This window comes from Xyrauchen texanus, chromosome 27, assembly GCF_025860055.1.
Source record: "Xyrauchen texanus isolate HMW12.3.18 chromosome 27, RBS_HiC_50CHRs, whole genome shotgun sequence".
Taxonomy (NCBI): domain Eukaryota; kingdom Metazoa; phylum Chordata; class Actinopteri; order Cypriniformes; family Catostomidae; genus Xyrauchen; species Xyrauchen texanus.
Window position 1 is genome coordinate 2,469,743 of NC_068302.1, and position 19,250 is coordinate 2,488,992.

The 19,250-nt window shown below is 40.2% G+C and overlaps 1 protein-coding gene across 5 annotated transcripts in view; it reads left to right on the plus strand.

Annotated features, from left to right (window-relative positions):
* The window catches only part of LOC127620704 (membrane-associated guanylate kinase, WW and PDZ domain-containing protein 1-like), a 137,082-nt gene that overhangs the window by 100,995 nt on the left and 16,837 nt on the right, over nucleotides 1-19,250 (plus strand). For 3 of the 5 annotated variants that reach the window (XM_052093893.1, XM_052093894.1, XM_052093896.1), the window contains exons 14-18: nucleotides 6,091-6,352; nucleotides 9,464-9,555; nucleotides 10,390-10,582; nucleotides 11,433-11,744; nucleotides 12,924-13,127. In XM_052093893.1, the coding sequence (XP_051949853.1) occupies nucleotides 6,091-6,352; nucleotides 9,464-9,555; nucleotides 10,390-10,582; nucleotides 11,433-11,744; nucleotides 12,924-13,127 (1,063 nt within the window). The remainder of the gene's footprint in view (nucleotides 1-6,090; nucleotides 6,353-9,463; nucleotides 9,556-10,389; nucleotides 10,583-11,432; nucleotides 11,745-12,923; nucleotides 13,128-19,250) is intronic. The other 2 variants (XM_052093895.1, XM_052093897.1) reach the window with 1 other exon arrangement.

A 19,250-nucleotide genomic window follows, 5' to 3' on the forward strand; every position in this document is an offset into this window, starting at 1 on the left:
GTGATGTACTGATATATCGGCCAGCCCAATTTATTGGTCGATATTTAAATTGTCATGAGATATCACACCGGTGGCTGTGACAGATCTAGATTCTGTAAACAGCAAACGAAAATATGTCCGCTGGCCGTGGACAATGCATTCAACCTGTCAATCATTTTGCGAATTCTAATTGTATTTTAGTTTCAGCAAATTATTGAGGCATAATGCTATTTTTATGCCATTTTGTTCATAACAGTTGTCAGTTGAGGGCTCTATTTTGCTGCTGTTGTTTTTGACAAAAGTTTCTTCTCAATGTCGGTCTCAATAAAGCTCATTTGGTATCTTTGGACAAGTGCAGGATTTTTGGAAGAGGGGCATTGCTTTTTCAATGACTTAGTCTTAGAACAGCTGAAATCGCGTACTGCACCTTAAAATTGCATCATATATATCCATTAGAACATCCACAATTATCTATACATATCTGTTTTGCATTGGCTTTAAACAACTCATACTGGTCGACCACTGATGTTGTGAATTAGACAGAGGTCGATAAAGAATGAAAAATTAAGGGGGTTTCATAACAATGAATAAATAAAAATGTCCATGCTAGATTTAATTCATACATGTTTAGTTTGGAAGTGGCCTAATGCTATATTACTCTTTTACTAAGGAAAATGAAAATCAATTTTAAATCATCACATTTCCAGCTGAGACCATAAATCTCTTAATAATTCACAATATGCACAGGAGGTGTAGTGCTTTTCTAAGTGATAAGATAATTTAATCTGGCTGATTATACAACTTACATAAATAGACTTGCATTGAAGGAGTGACCAAAATCATTTATAGAGACCAGAAAGTCATAGAGACTTGGGGATGAGCTATTTTGTCTTGAGCGAATAAGCAACCACCCTAGTAACCTAACAGTAACGTGCTAAAAAACATTCAAAATGTATAGCTACATAGCAAATCACCCAGAACATCCTAGCAACTGCATAGCAACATGCTAAAAACACTGAGAACTCAGGAGCACATATTAATGCCCTTGCAACCACCCAGAACACCCTGGAAACCATAAAGCAATGTGCCAAAAGTGCACAGAACAAATACTGTAGCTACATAGAAACACCCTAGAAACCACTCATAATACCCTAGCAAACTCCTAGAACACCCTAGCAACCGCACAGCAATGTGCTGAAACCACTCAGACTTCATTAATTTTCATCTGGCTGATGATAAAACTTACATAAATAGACTTGCATTGAAGGAGGGACCAAAATCATATATAGAGACCAGAATATCATAGAGACTTGGGGATAAGCTCTTTTGACTTGAGCGAATAAGCAACCACCCTAGTAACTTCACAGTAACCTGCTAAAAAAAATATTCAAAATGTATAGCTACATAGCAAATCACCCAGAACATCCTAGCAACCGCATAGCAACATGCTAAAAACACTCAGAACTCATGACCACACAGCAACACCCTAGCAACCACCCAGAACACCCTGGAAACCATAAAGCAATGTGCCAAAAGTGCACAGAACAAATACTGTAGTCACAAAGCAAAGCCCCAGAAATCACCTAGAATTCCCTAGCAACCACCTAGAACACCCTAGGAACCACATAGAAATGTATTAAAACTGCTCAGAACTCATAACCACATAGCAACACCCCCTAAATCACCCAAACCACACTAGCAACTGCATAGCAATGCCCGAGCAACCACACAAAATACCCTAGCAACTGCTTAGCAATGCCGTAGCAACCACGCATAATACCCTAGCAGTCTCTCATAACACTATAGCAACCACACAGCAATGTACTAAAACCACTTAGACTTCATAGCCATATAGCAATGCCCCAGAATGAACCCAGAACATGACAATTGCATAGTAATGCCCTGGCAACCACCCAGACCACCCAAGCAACCACATAGCAATATGCTAAAACCAATCAAAACTCATAGCCACATAGCAAATTCCCAGATATCACCCAGAATATCCTAGCAACCACATAGCAACCACAAAACGATGTGCTAAAACCCATCAGAACTCATAGCCACATAGCAAAGCCCCAGATGTCACTCAGAACACCCAAGCAACCACACAGCAGCAAACTAAAAAAACATTCAGAATATATGAGCACATAGCAATGCCCTTGCAACCACCCAGAACACCCTGGAAACCATAAAGCAATATGCAAAAGTGCATTGACAAATACTGTAGCTACATAGCAACACCCCAGAAATCACCTAGAACACCCTAACAACTGCATTGCAAGGTGCTAAAAACACTCAGAACTCATAGCCACATAACAGCACCACACAAATAACACAAAACACACTAGCGACCACTTAGAATACCCTAGCAACCTCCCATAATGCCATAGAAACTACATAGCAATGTGCTAAAACCGCTCAGAACACAGAAATGCACCCTAAATACCCCAGAACACCATAACAGCCGCATGGCAACAAGATAAAACACTCAGATTTTACCCAGAACTAGCAACCACCCAGAATACACTAGTATCCTCCTAGAACACCTTAGAAACCACATAGCCGTGGATGACTGCGGAGGTGCGCACGCTGCTGAGGTCCCGAGACTCCGCCTTCAGAGCAGGCGATAAGGCAGCCCTAAGAACAGCGAGGGCCAAACTGTCACGGGCAATCAGAGAGGCAAAGCGCGCACACGCCCAGAGAATCCACAGTCACTTCCAGGACAGCGGTGACACGCGGCGCATGTGGCAGGGCATCCAGGCCATCACCAACTACAGGACAACATCAGTTGCCTGTGACAAAGATGCCTCCCTTCCAGATGTGCTGAACGACTTCTACGCTCGGTTTGAAGTGCAGAACGACGTGATGGCGAGGAAGTCCACCCCTCCTCCCAAGGACCAGGTGCTCCGTCTTACCACGGCAGATGTGAGGAAAACTCTACGTAGAGTCAACCCACGGAAGGCTGCTGGACCAGACAACATTCCTGGCAGAGTGCTCAGAGGATGTGCAGACCAGCTAGCAGATGTTCTTACCGACATCTTCAACATCTCTCTGAGCAGCGCCGTTGTTCCAACGTGCTTCAAGGCCACCACCATCATCCCCATGCCAAAGAAGTCTTCAGTGTCCTGCCTCAACGACTACCGTCCCGTCGCGACTTACACCCATCATCATGAAGTGCTTCGAGAGGCTCGTCATGAGGCAGATTAAGACCCAGCTGCCCCCTCACTAGACCCACTGCAGTTTGCGTATCGCTCAAACCGCTCAACGGACAATGCCATCACCACAACCCTCCATCTGGCCCTCACCCACCTAGACAATAAGGACTCATACGTTCGAATGCTGTTCATAGATTTCAGCTCAGCATTCAACACAATCATTCCCCAGCACCTGATTGGAAAGCTGAACCTGCTGGGCCTGGACACCTCCCTCTGCAACTGGATCCTGGACTTCCTGACTGGGAGACCTCAGTCAGTCCGGATCGGGAACAGCATCTCCACCACCACCACACTGAGCACTGGGGCCCCCAGGGCTGTGTGCTCAGTCCACTGCTGTTCACTCTGCTGACTCACGACTGTGCAGCAATGCACAGCTTGAATCACATCATCAAGTTCGCCGATGACACGACCGTGGTGGGTCTCATCAGCAAGAACAACTAGTCAGCATACAGAGAGGAGGTGCAGCGGCTGACTGAACTGGTGTAGAGCCAACAACCTGTCCCTGAATGTCGACAAAACAAAAGAGATGGTTGTTGACTTTAGGAGAGCACAAGGTGAACACACTCCGCTGAACATCGACGGCTCCTCTGTGGAGATCGTCAAGAGCACCAAATTTCTTGGTGTTCACCTGGCGGAGAACCTCACCTGGTCCCTCAACACCAGCTCAATCACCAAGAAAGCCCAGCAGCTGCCTCTACTTTCTTCGAAGGCTGAGGAAAGCACATCTCCCAACCCCCATCCTCACTACATTCTATAGAGGGACTATTGAGAGCATCCTGAGCAGCTGCATCACTGCCTGGTTTGGGACTTGCACCGCTTCGGACCGCAAAGCCCTGCAGAGGATAGTGAGGACAGCTGAGAAGATCATTGGGGTCTCTCTTCCCTCCATCAAAGACATTTACAAAAAACACTGTATCCATAAAGCAACCAGCATTGTGGACTGACCCCACACACCCCTCACACAAACTCTTTACCCTCCTTCCGGTCTGGCAAGAGGTACCGAAGCTTTCGGGCCCTCACGGCCAGACTGTGTAACAGCTTCTTCCCCAAGCCATCAGACTTCTCAATACTCAGAGACTGGTTTGACACACACGTGTCCTGAGTTGCACTTTAATAACTGTCACTTTATAACTGTCTGCTACCTCAATAACTGCTATGTGCATAGAACATTATCTCATAGTATGTTATGTTTACATTTTTAGAAACTGTCATCTTTTTGCACTACTGAGTACTGGTCGGCGCTGCACTGTCTATTGTCCTGTTCATTGTCAGTAATTTGTTGTACTGTCCTGTACTTTTTGCACATGTTTGCACGTGCACTTTATATAGGTATATATAGGTAGTTTATATAGGTATTTTATTTCGTTGTGTAGTCTCATGTGGTCCTATGTTGGTCCTTTGTTGTTTTTATGTAGCACCATGGTCCTGGAGGAATGTTGTCTCGTTTTGCTGTGTACTGTACTAACTGTATATGGTTGAAACGACAATAAAAAACCACTTGACCACTTGACTTGAGTAATGGGTTAAAATCACTCAAAGCTCAAAGCCACATAGCAATGCCCCAGAAATTACCCAGAATAACATGGCAACTGCATTGCAATGGCCTAGCAATCACCCAGAATACCCTACGAACCACATAGCAAAATGCTAAAATGCTTAGAATTCATAACCACATAGCAACACACCATAAATCACCCAGAACACTTGCAACCACATAGCAATGCCCTAGCAACCACTCATAATACCCTAGCAACCACATAGCAATGCCCCAGAAATAACCCAGAACAACATGACAACTGCATAGCAATTCCCTAGCAAGCACACAGAACATCTAAGCAAACACATATCAATGTACTAAAAATGCTCAAAACTCACAACCACATAGCAACACCCCAGAAATCACCCAAAATATCCTAGCACCCACATAGAAATGCCCTAGCAACCCAATAGCAATGTGCTAAAACCCCTCAGAATTCATAGCCACATAGAAATGCTCCATAAATCACCCAGATAGCAATGCAGTAGCAACCACCCACTATACCTTAACAACCTCCCAGAACACCCTAGCAACCACAGAACAATGAGCTAAAACCACTTAGAACTCATAGCCTAATAGCAATGCCCCATAAATTACCCAGAGCACCCTAGCAACCACATAGCAATGCCCTAGCAACCACGCAGAATGCCCTAGCAATCTCCTTGAAAACCTTAGCAACCCCATAGCAATGTGCTAAACCCACTTAGAACTCATAGGCACATAGCAACGCCCCAGAAATCACCCGGAACACCCTAGCAACCACCTATTAATGTGCTATAACCACTCATAACTCAATGACACATAGCACCGTCCTATCAATCAGCCAGAATATCCTAGCAACCACATAGCATTGTGTGCATTTCAGTCCCACACTTGACCTTGGGTTCATTCTCTTCCTCCCTGAATTGTCTATTTAGTTCTGAACTCTTTATTTGTTCATTTCTCCCTGCCTGCCCCATCCTGCACATTCCATATTCCTTCATTTATTCATCTCCTTTTTACTCTTTCTCTTTGTCACATGTCATTCCATTTCTAGGTTGACACAGTCATGTGATTGACATGTTATTAAGTGGCAGAAATATGACTGTATCTCTCCAGCCCACATCCATAATTTACCTTTCCAGTTGTTCCATGGTGCTTACTGCTGTAAAGTTAAAAATGGATAACTGAATTTGCTCACCTTCATGTCAGTCCAAACCCATATCACCTACTTTCTTTCGTGAAACACAAAAGTAGATGTTTCACAGCATATTCCCATGCAGTGATGGAAGTAAATGATGGCAGAATTAAAATTTTTGGTTGAAACCGTTCCTTCAAGAATAGTTTGAAGTAAACATTCGTCATGTTTGCGTCTCTCAGCAGTTGGAGAGGAAGGACAGTCAGAGCAGCTCTCAGCACAGTGTGTGCAGTCATCGGAGCACACACACAGACTCTCCCGCTCGTCGTGTTCCCATCATGCCCAGCAACTCTCTGGTGGCTCCCCTGCCTGTACCGCCACCCCCCAACCAGCCTCTGCCCGTCCTGCCCCCCTTTGACCCTGCGGTGGCAAATGGAACACTCCAGAAGAAACCAGACCCCTTCAAGATCTGGGCTCAGTCCAGGAGCATGTATGAGAGCCGCAGTGAGTACCCCACCTTTATTCTCACAGCTCTGAACTTTATCAGTTAAGCTGGCAGCCAGACGTAACAGAGCAGGCTCTTATTCTCATATTATTTTCACAACACTGCTTTTTTTAGCATGCATCTTTTGAGGAGTAACGAGTTAACATGCTCCTCTCTCACATGGCTTTTTACAGATAGTCTCTTAGTTAATAGTGCACCTAAAAATAAAAACAAATCTGTCACCATTTGGGTGTCACGCTTATGTTATTCCATACACTGATGACTTTCCTCTGTGGAACACAAACAATTATATTTGAAGAACCTGTTCTTAACTGTTTGTTTGTTTTTTCATATAATGTAAGTCAATGGGGCCCAAAACTTTCAAGCTTCAAAAAGGACATAAATGCAGCACAAGGGTAATGCATATGACTCCAGTGGTTTAATCCATGTTTTCGGGTGAGAAACAGAACAAAATGCAACTCCTTGTTTTACTATAGATCTTGACATCTGCAGTCTCATTGGCACGTTCTTTGCGCTTGATGCATGTGCAGAGCACTGTACACAAACCAGACAGTGTTGCTAGGTTCACAGTTTTTACACCACGGGTTGAGTTTTTTGGGGCTGCATTTGCCAAATCTTTGATATGTAAACACTAGAAAATGCTACCCGCATCTCATAGCATTTTGAGATGATATTTTACACAAATTGAGCGGTTATCTGAGTTACAGTAGACTTTGTCAGTTCGAACCAGTCTGGCCATTCTCTGTTGACCTCTCTCATCACTGACGCTCACTGGATATTTTTTGTTTTTGGCACCATTCTGAGTAAATTCTAGAGACTGTTGTGTCTGAAAATCCCAGAAATACTCAAACCAGCCCATCTGACACCAACAATCATGCCATGGTCCAAATCACTGAGATCAAAATGTTTCCCCATTCTGATGGTTCATGTGAACATCAACTGAAGCACCTGACCCACATCTGAATGATTTTATGCACTGCACTGCAGCCACATGATTGGCTGATTAGATAATCTCATGGATGATTGTTGGTGTCAGACGGGCTGGTTTGAGTATTTCTGTGTGTCCTGACTGAACTAACTGTACTTTAAGCATACTGCATTATTAGTGACCTTCAGATGTTACCTTCACCTGCACCCACTATCTTCTTTATATTTATTGTGAGTCATTAGTATGAAAAGTGAGCTGTAGTTTGACATGTGCTATAAAGATTCTGCCAATAACGTTTCACCCTAAAGTGTGGTGGGTGATTGTGATTCTTTCTTAAATTATTTTGGATTGATTCATTGAAATTCATAATCAGAATTTAGCACAAAAAAAATAAATTAATTAATAATTAAGTTTCATGATTTTTCTGCCTATTTTTATTGGCAGGTGAGAGCAGACATGTTTTAGTTTTATGTGGAATCGGAACAGAATTTTGCAACTTGCCAAAGATGTGCACCACTAAACTGTTGCATATAAGGCTGTCAATTTAACATGTAAATTTAGTGTGATTAATTACAGTATATAAAAAAACAAAAACAAAACAAGTGATCATGCCACCTTTACGTAAATTCCACAATAAAAATACAGGATTTTTCAAGCTTGAAGTACATTTAACTTGTGTTTTTATGAGCCGTGTCAGCAGGGGGCAGTCAGCGTGTCTCAACAAACCTCACAAGAAGCAGCGCAGAAACATAATCTCACAGCATGTGTTCTTGACTGCTGGATGAAGCACAACAGAATGTGGGGATATCAAGATGCAAATTTCAAAGTTTCAACTGCTTCAACTTCATCAAACAAAGCCGAGCTACTTGAGTTTTTGCACCAGGAGTGGCATAAAGTCGCCCAACAGCAATATAAAAGACTGGTAGAGAGCATGCCAAGACGCATGAAAGCTGTGAATGAAAATCAGGGTTATTCCAACAAATATTGATTTCTCAAATCTTCTCAAAGTTAAAACATAAGTATTGTGTTGTTTAAAAATGAATATGAACTTGTTTTCTTATTGGCTGTTTTTCTTTATTATTTGCTCCAAGTCATCAATAAAAATAAAAAAAAAGATTCCCAGCCATGGTATTTATGTGCTTGTTATTGGTTGTGCATGTGCACACAGGCGTGTTCGGTGGCAGATTGCACCATGACTCCTCTTGTTCTTAGTGCCAATTCTCAGTCAGGCCTGTTAATCGCTCCACACGGAGTAAACAGTCCAGCCAGACCTTTCAAACAATCCGTGTATGGCTTCCTGACACAAGCATGTTAGTTAAACACTGCATGCTAAGCGCCTGTGGTGAACATTATGTCGTTCCCTGTCTGGGAGCCACACACGGTTCAGGCTTACTGATTGGCCGAGAGTTAGTCTGTCTGAGTCAGCATGAAACGTGATTGGCCCAGGAAGAGTTTTCTGGTTATTTTCAATTTGCACATATACTACTATTCAGTACTATTAGAATTAGTACAGTAGTGTTAGTACTACTATAAATTAAACAGGAATAGCAATACATATCACATCTGCAGAGATTTTCAATAGCCTTGTACTGTTGCAAATATACACACACCGACCACATTATTAGGAACACCTGTACATCTAATCATACGATTATCTAATCAGCCAATCGTGTGGCAGCAGTGCAATGCATAAAATAACACAGGTATCAATATCTGCTGAGAAAGGCCCCCAAATAAAGATAAATCAATATAGATCATACATCATAATTTAATTATGAAATATATCAAATATAATAACTATTCTCAATTCGTTTTTAAGACGCTATGTAGTTGAAACTCTGAAAATCGCATTTGGAGATCCCTAGGTTCTGTTGTTTGAGCGGCTCTTATTCTGCGTCTGAGGTGCTTGTGAGGTTTGTTGAGGCGTGCTGACTGCCCCCTGCTGATGTGGCTCATAAAAACACAAAGTTACATGTACTTTAAGCTTGAATTGCTCCGATGGTAGGACAATACATATTTACGCATTTAAAATACATATGGATTAGGTGACATGATTAATTGTTATTTTTTGTAACGCATAGTTTTTTATATAATTAATCACACAAAAATTACTCATACTGTGATATAGTATTTTGATCACACTCCTAATTGTTGGCAGCTAATATATAGATTTTATTTGCAGTGACGGATTCTCAAGAGCAGGACATTTTCTTGTGGAGGAAAGACACTGGCTTCGGCTTTAGAATCCTGGGAGGAAATGAACCTGGAGAACCAGTGAGTCAGATCACACACGCACACACACACACACACACACACGCGCGCGCACACACACACACACCAACATTAAATATTACAGCAGAACCTTGCGTTGTAGTGCTGTGAATCGTCACGTAAATAAAAAGCTTTGAAACATTTGTTAAGGATGCACTGGGCTGGGGTTTTGCTACGGTCTCAATCACTCTATTCCAAAACCTATTGAGCTGCCTTGCTGTTTGCTGTCTTTATAGGCAGCATTCTAGCCATCATGGAGTTTTACATTGTAAACTCACACAAATAGTGTTCCTCACCTGAACCATACAAGAGACTCGACTCACAACTGATTTAAATTGAGTTTTATGATAGCATGTTGCTAAGCTAACCTTGATGCTCTGATCAGCATAAAAAAAAACACTGCACACACATTTAAGGGTAACATAGTCCGTTTTAATTATTTGCGAGTATGTCTTTGATGGCTTAAAATGCTGCCTAGGCCACTAGGTTTTGGAACAGATTGGAATAAAGTGGTTTATGTTTTTAAATGTCCCATCATGAAGAATTATTAAAAAAAATGACTCATTCTCCATATTAATGTTGTTTGGTTTGTAAACTACAGGACAAAAGTGAAGTGAATAACTCCAAATATAAGCAGGTGAATCAAAGTAGATTGAAACTGAGTTAGTGGGCATGGTGCAGTACTGTTATGTCACATTCTAACAAAGCTCCAGTCAATCAACTTCCGGAAACTGTCCTGCTCTGTATGCTGATATTCAGAAACTGTTCTCCTGTCATACTCTCCTCATCTTTCCTTTTATCCTCTTCATCCTCAAAATGTCCGATATGGTTTTGCAGATCTACATCGGGCACATAGTGAAGTACGGGGCGGCGGATGAGGACGGGCGTCTGCGGTCTGGAGATGAGCTCATTTGTGTTGATGGCACAGCTGTGGTGGGCAAGTCTCATCAACTGGTGGTTCAACTCATGCAGCAGGCAGCTAAACAGGGCCACGTCAACCTCTCTGTGCGACGCAAGACTAGTTATGGAGGTAAACACACACACACACACACACACGTATACTTTAGGGTTATTATGATTTTGACTAATTCTCTACTTTCTATTTTTATTTCAGTATTTGGATTTACAATTTCGATTTAGTTTTAGTTAGATTTAAATGTTCATAAATGACTACCCCCTGCTGACATGGCATAAAATGTTACATTACATTAAAATAAGGGTGTAATTTGTTAATTTCTGTTATACTAATTTGAAAAAATAAAAGTGGTATTATTGTACATTTAGTTAAAGAATTTTGAACTAATATGAATTAACCATGAACAATTGTATTTTTATTCATCAACATTAACCAAGATTAATAAATGTTGTAAATAATTACTGTGCATTATTAGTTCATGATACCTAAAGCATTTACTAATATGAACTAATAGAACCTCATTGTAAAGTGTTACCAATAAAATACATATATAAGATGTCAGGCACAGGACAGACAGTCCTCAGTCTAGAGAGCATTTTATTGGCACAAATCTGTACACGCATCAGTATTGCCGGTCCATTTAGATCCAGGAGACTGTACATTGTAAATGTGTATATCTGCACAAAGTACACTAGAATATAGATGATTAAAGACATGGAGTGAAAGTCACAAAACTACAATTCTGATTTTCATAAAACAGAGAACCTCAAATATTTAAGATGTTATACTTGAAAGAACTTGAAAGATGTTTAATCAGGTCGGCTACATTATTCATCATAACACTCTCAATTCCCAACAGACACATTTTAGCACAAGCTGAAGACACGTTATTTATATCATAATGTTCTTATTTCATCAGTTGTAAATGTATAGAACTCTTCTTTTTCTCCCTGTGTTTGTGTAGCATATAAGGGGGAAGTTGACGTCCCCCCATCTCCTGCATCATCTCATCACAGCAGCACACAGGCGCCTTCGCTCACAGAGGAGAAACGGACGCCGCAGGGCAGCCAGAACTCGCTCAACACCGTCAGCTCTGGGTCGGGCAGCACCAGTGGGATTGGCAGTGGAGGCGGTGGCGGCAGCGGGAGCACTGTGGTTGCCATGGCAACAACTACTCTACAGCCCTATGATGTCGAGATCCAACGCAGCGAGAATGAAGGTTTCGGGTTCGTCATTGTGTCGTCCGTGTCGCGGCCTGATGCTGGAACTACGTTTGGTAAGATATTTGTTTGTGTGTGAATAGTGTAGAATTGAGAAAAGTTCTTGTTCTTGAAAAGGTCCTACTGGACATACTTATTGTGCATTCTTGCATTACTGTGGCAGTAACAAACCTCATTACTCAAGGTGGCGATAGAGCTTCAAATGTCTGAGCCATTAAAGCTGCACTCCTAAAGACATGAATTGTAATTTTAAAACGTATATCTAGAAGACTCCAGTCATGTCAGTAATCTTATAAAAGCTGTTTTATTCTACATGGAGAGGGTCTCCTCATGAGGGCTGCCATGTTAGAATCACATGACCAGCCGAATACTATTCACTTAATCTCAGTAACTGTTTTCAGCACATGCAAAAAACAACTCATTCTTGAATTACCCCCAGTGTTTTGCATCCTTTGGTTTTCATGTTTCTTGATGGTGGGCTATTTTGTTGTTTTAGCATAATACACTCAAATAATTATGGACATTAGTTAAAAATGAGTAAGAAAATATACAAATAAATATAATAGTTCAGATCATTAAAATACATGACATTATTGTGGCAGACAAGTAAAGCAAAGCGTCTAAACACAGCGTTTTAAATTCTTATTTGAAAAGTCATGACATTCTTGATAAGGAACACAATTTAAACTAACTTACTGCCCTCTGCTGACTGAAACTCGCAAAACATGAAGGTGGTACTCAAGCTTGAATTGCTAGGATGGTAGCAATATTCATAATATGGATATTACAGGAAGTGATGTCAACACTCTCAGCTGCACCACTAACCTTTCTGATCATTAACCAGCATCTGAATGGCATTCACACTCTATACACTCAATATACTCTATGAAATGAAGTACTGTAAAGAGTGAACTGTTCGTGATAAATGATGTGACTTTATATGAATCTTCAATCAGCTGTTACATCACTATCAATTGATCTGATCTGATATGTTCTGATTTGATTTGATTGAATGTTTGGCTGGCTGTCACTGTAAATTAATTCCTCTGTTCCCTTTTAAGCTTTTTTTCTGCATAATGATATGGTCACAATCTGACTCTCTCATTCTGTTGATTCTATAAATTGGAGCTTATTTTTCCTTTTCTCTCTCTTTGTCTCCCAAACCTGTCTCATTACCATCTATCCTTCCACTCATATCTGATGCACACACACACACACACACTGTGACCGCTCAGTTGGAAACTCGTGTGTGGCCATGCCTCATAAAATAGGGCGCATCATCGAGGGCAGTCCCGCAGACCGTTGTGGAAAGCTGAAGGTTGGTGATCGGATCCTGGCCGTCAACAGCTGTTCCATCACCAACAAATCTCACTCTGACATCGTCAACCTGATCAAAGAGGCAGGCAACACTGTCACGCTGCGCATCATACCTGGAGATGGTGAGTTTGTGTGCATTCCAAGAGCAGAGCCATTTTTGTCATAGAAAGCCCCCATCATATACAGCTACTTGTGATTGACAGATGCACATGATAAGTGTTGATATGCTGGTATTTATGACTTACAAAGCAAATTAATTCAGGTGTAAAATACCATAAATGGGTGTTTCTTCAACTTTGACACTTTTATTATTGTGGAAGTAAAGTCTCATCAAAACGTATTTTTTTAAATTCGACTACTAACAATGTTCAGCAGTGTTTACATGTTTTCTAAAAGTCATGAACATTCCCACCACACTGTCAATTCAGCACATCTCAAATTCTGTATTGTGTTTAATGACCGACTCGTTTGTGCTAATGCTAAATTAATAGTTAACATTTTACACTTTCTACATAATTTGGCAAATTGATTATACTGTAAATGACGCCCAATGAAAATATCCTGCTCACAAGTGACATTTCACTTGATTTGATTTATTTGATGTCAAGCATGCTCTTCTCTGACACTTTTGTCCACTTGGTTAACAAGTACACTAACTATTGAAAAAAACATTTTCTTTCCTTTTTTTTTTAAACATGTAATATGTTTTTTTATAATGTATTTTCATAGTTTAATATTGAAAGACTGGGTCAGGGACAAGAATAAAAATTGTATCTATAAATAAAAGGCATTTGCTAAATACCAAATATAAATGATGGTAAAATAAAAATGCACATTCGAATTTAGAATGTGTGCGAAGAACTGATGATGCTGTTCAGACTGATCGCATTCACCATTGCTGGTGTCTGGAGATGCTTTTTAAAGGTTGAATTTACTTTAATATTTATTAATTACTATTATATATAAAATGCATTGTTCCTGTACAGGCTACACAAAAAATAGTGCAACAGTCAAAGGTGTCCATCAAGCGCATGCATACATAGGTGGACGTCTTTGGCAGTTGCGTCAATCTGGGCCCGTATTCACAAAGATTTTTATCTTACCACTAGGACTTCTCCAAAGAGTTCCTTGCTAGGAGTTTTTGCTTAAAACCTACTCACAAAACTGCTACAAGCAAGTTTTACTAAGGAAATATTAAGATAAGAGAAAGGCAGAGTTGTCCTCGTTGCTATGGATGACATTTTATTATGACGTTTTATTACGCCTCGATATTGACCAACGCTTAGTATATATTTTTATTATCATGCTCTTTTAAATTGCCCAGGGAACAACTATTTGTGGTTTGTGTCTATTTAATCTCCTAACATGGCCACCTGTCAAGGTCTGGGTAGATTAGCGAACAATCAGTTCTCATAGTGCATAATGCAGGAGCATCTCGTAAACAGCAAGGCTTGTGGGGTGCTTCCGGTCAGCAGTGGAGAGTACCTACCAACAGTGGTCCGAGGAGGGAAAAACCACAAACCAGTGGCAGAATGTTGGCCGCCCAAGGCTCATCGATGGGCGAGGGGAATCCTGTTGGTTCGAACCGAAAAGTCTACTGTGACAAAAGTCACAGAAAATTATTTAATGATGGTTACAGGAGGAATGTGTCACAACACACAGTACAACTGCTGCGTATTGGGCTGCGTAGACGCAGATCGTTCAGAGTGCCCATGATGACCCCTGTACATCATCGAAAGTGCCTACAATGGGCACACCAGCATCGGAATTGGACCTTGGAGCAGTGGAAAAAGGTTGTCTGGTTTGATGAGTCCCATTATCTTTTACATTGTGGATGTCCATGTACATGTGCACCGTTTACCTGGGGAAGACGACAAGACGGTGGAGAGAGTGTGATGCTCTGGGCAATTTTCTACTCGGAAACCCTTGGTCCAGCCATTCATGTGGACGTCAGTTTGACACATACCACCTACATAAACATTGTTGCAGCCCAGGTACACCCCTTCCTGGCAATGGTATTCCCTAATAGCAGTGGCCACTTTCAGCAGGATAATGCGCCCTGCCACACTGCACATGTTGTTTGGGAATGGTTTGAGGAACATGATGAAGGGTTCAAGGTGTTGCCCTGGTTTCCAAATTCCCCAGATCTCAATCCGATTGAGCATCTGTAGGATGTGCTGGACCAACAAGTCCGATCCACTGCCACTCCACCTCGCAACATACAGGATTTAAAGGATCTGCTGCTAATGTCTTGGTCCCAGATACCACAGGACAGGCATCAGGCATCTTGTAGAGTCCAATCCTGGCAGTTCAGCACTGTTTTGGCAGCACACTGGAGACTAACAGCATATAAGGCAGGTGGTCATAATGCTTTGGCTCATCAGTGTATATATTGTATCTACACATATATACATGTAGATAGATGGATGGATGAATGGATGTATATTTTTTTCAGTTGATGATAATTTCTTCATCTTTCGATCATCTTCTAAGTTGTTACGGTTTAGGAGCTATTTTTAACATTAAAATGCTTCATGAATTACTCTTGGATGAAAATGTTATGAGTCCTAAAATTAGGAATGACACACCCCTCATTTTTAAGAATTGCTCCTAAATTTCCATGTTAGAAGTTACTTTTAGCCTTACAATTTTTTGAGTATAGGCCCTGGGCTCATATTCACTAAACATTCAGTTTTAATGAGATCTAATTATAACAAAAATAGTTGTTAATAGCTATCTATCTGTTTGTTTAAATAAAAATGAACCGCTGGGACATGAAATTTGAAGAGACACCCTTATGTTCGTGAATTGCGAATGCATAAAACCAGAAAAAATATTTGCTACAGAACAGCCATGAATTATTAAATAAACCAATGGAAGCTGTGCCCAATACTTTGGGGTAAGCTGTGCAAACTAATGGCCATTTTTTCCCTGTATTGTATCATGTATTGAAGAAGCTCTCACAAAGTTTGGGAAACTGAGTTGGAAGTGCACACTTGGAGCGTGTGTAGTAGAAGACAGAACAGAGTGCCTCTCCTTCACTCTGCAGCACGCTGTGCAAACACATGACAGAATAAACATATATTCTTTCAAGTAGCAGCCTTCCTTGGTTAAATATTTACACAAGGCCATATTATGATTTTGGTTAATTGCACAGCCCTAGCTTTTATGGTTTATCATCCATGCAGATTTATTGCACAGAAACAGCCATGAACCAATCACAGTGCAGGCTGCTGTAGGTCAGTTAACCATGAGTAAGAATTAAAGACACGTGCATGCATCCCACTGATGCAACATGCACTGGGTGATGTAATTTTGATTTAATATGACAGGAGCAGCTATTTTTACCCCCCTCATCACCAGAGAAAAACACACAGATAGAGAGAGAACAAGTTGACTGAGAGAAGATGGATGATAAAGGATGATGGAGGGAGATGTGACTAAAAAAAAACACTAACACCAAAGTCCAAATTTACCATGGTGCTACGGGTGTTGTTGTTGTAGACTATAGTATTATTTGAAAGACTCTGGAGTACATGTAAATACAATGATGGTATAAGGATATGATATTGACTGAATTAATGTTTCTCATGAAACACAATTATGTTTGAAATCGATTTTGTAGACAAGTAAAGGTTGTGCCTATGAATGATTTTTTAATGGCTTAAATTGGAGTGGATAATGAAGGAAATCAGTCAAAAGATCTCCAGTAATGTCCAGTTTACTATTTTTCTAAAATGTGGAAAATAGACATTACACAGAATGTACACAGAGTGTCCAAACTTTTGGTTCCAAGTACTCTGGTATTATGTCTAATTCAATAATGTATGTGTGACTGCCATAAACTGTAGAAACTTAGAAAATGTGTTAAACTCTGTTGTTTTTTATTATTATTATTATTATTTCCTTTATTTTAACCAGGAGAATCACATTGAGATATTACTATCTCTTCTTCCAGAGAGACCTGGTCAAGACGGCGGCACATGAAGTTTCACACACAAAAATCATAAGATAACAATGCCACATTTCACACAATTAAGAACTAAATAGATAAAAGCGGATCAAGAAAAACAATTACAAGTATCCTTTAAAACATTGTGCAGGAGACGTTTAAAAGTGGCCAGGGTTGGAAGTGCATCTAGATTAAGTACATTTTGCAGTTCATTCCAGGCACATGGAGCATAAAAAGAAAAAGCACCTTTACCAGATTCTGACAGTACCCTTGGGACATTTAGCCGAATGTGAGAGCCATACCTAGTATGGTAACTGTTTGTGTAATAAGTTAAAAGATTTGATATATAGGAAGGTAATTTACCTAAAAGAGCTTTAGCAATAAATAAATACATATGTAGCTTTCTCCTTTGATGTAAGGATGACCAAGCTAGAGAATCATATAAAATACAATGATGCGTCCGTGACTCTGCACCCGAAACAAAGCGTAAAGCAGCGTGATACACAGAATCTAATTTTCTAAGTAGAGAAGTAGCTGCGTGCATATTTAAAAGATCACCATTATCAATAATAGATAAAAATGCACTCTCTACTATTTTCTTTCGGGTCTCATGTGGAAAACAATTTTTTAAACGATAAAGGAAACCTAATTTTGGCCTGAGCTTCTTCAGCAATCTATCAATATGTATGTCAAATGCTAATCTTTCATCCATCCATATACCTAAGTATTTATAAGAACTAACTCTTTCTAGATGTGTACCATTTAAAGTTGTAATTGACATATCAGTTACCTTAGAGCGACCACGACTGAAGATCATGTATTTTGTCTTTTTTGAGTTTAAAACCAATTTTAACTGTGACAGTGAATGCTGCAATACTTGAAAAGCGTTCTGTAATTGCTTCAAGGCTTGATTTAAAGATGCTTGATGCTGTTGTATAAATAATTGTATCATCTGCATACAAATGTAATTTGGCTGAATCTATTCCATGACCTACATCATTAATAAAAATAGAAAATAAAAGGGGCTAAAACTGATCCTTGAGGGACCCCAATATTTACTTGAAGGAAAGGGGAGTTATAATTTTCCACAGATACACATTGAGTACGTTCTGAAAGGTAATTTTCAAACCAACTTAGAGCCGCTTCACTAAGGCCTATAGACCAGAGTCTCTGTAACAGTAATTTGTGATCTACAGAATCAAAAGCCTTTGATAAATCAACGAATAATGCACATGACTTTTTACGATCTAAAGAGGTTATGATATCATTTGAGACGAACATAGCTGCAGTAATGGTGCTATGTCCTGTTCTAAAACCTGACTGATAGTCCTGAAGAATATTATTATCTGACATAAAATGTTTTAATTGGTCATTTATCAGTGATTCAAAGACTTTCACTAAAACTGGCAATCTAGAAATAGGACGGTAATTATTTGGATCTAAGGGATCTCCGCCCTTTAGTAATGGAGTAACCATTGCTGATTTCCACATTTTTGGTATAACATTTGTGACGAGGCTTAAATTAAATATAGAGGCTCTGATTAAATATAGAATATGGGCTCTGCTAAGAGATCAGCTGACAATTTTAAAAAATAAGGCTCAATTTGATCAATTCCTGCCTTTTTCTTTGTATCTAATTTCGTTAAGGCATTGTGAACCTGTGTAGTGGTTATGGGCACGAAATTAAAAAATTCTGATGGACAGTATTTAGTAGGTTCAGCTGTTAAAGTATTAACACCCAATTTAATAGCCTCAGAAGTGCAGCCAACTGAAATAAAATGATTATTAAAAGTATCTGCAATAACATCTCTGCCCTTAAAAAGATTCTGATTGACATTTAAATGATCGGGCAATTTAAATGACTGGTTTCGTGCTGAGGTAGACTTAACTAATTTCCAAAACTTTGTGGGATTATTTACATTTTCATTTATCGAAGACAGATAATAATCACGTTTTGCACTTTTGATTAATTTTGTGCATTTATTTCGTAAAGCTCTATAGGAAATCCAGTCTAGAGAATTGTTTGTTCCCTCTCGAGAGGTCTCTCCTATTGCGTAAGTAGCTTACGCTATGGGAAAACTCAGTTTCTCGAGAAATATTGAAGTCTTTATGTAAAACGCATTGCAGCTGCACAGCATACAGCAATGAGCGAGGCAGCTCGGTCATTGGCTGTGCTGCGGCAACTTGCTTCGAACCAATGACGGGCGACTCTGAGCAGCGCGACCAATGAGCGTAGCGCCAGCTCACGCAGCTCAGAGCCCGCCAAGATGGGCGTGGCTAGGGCTATATATTA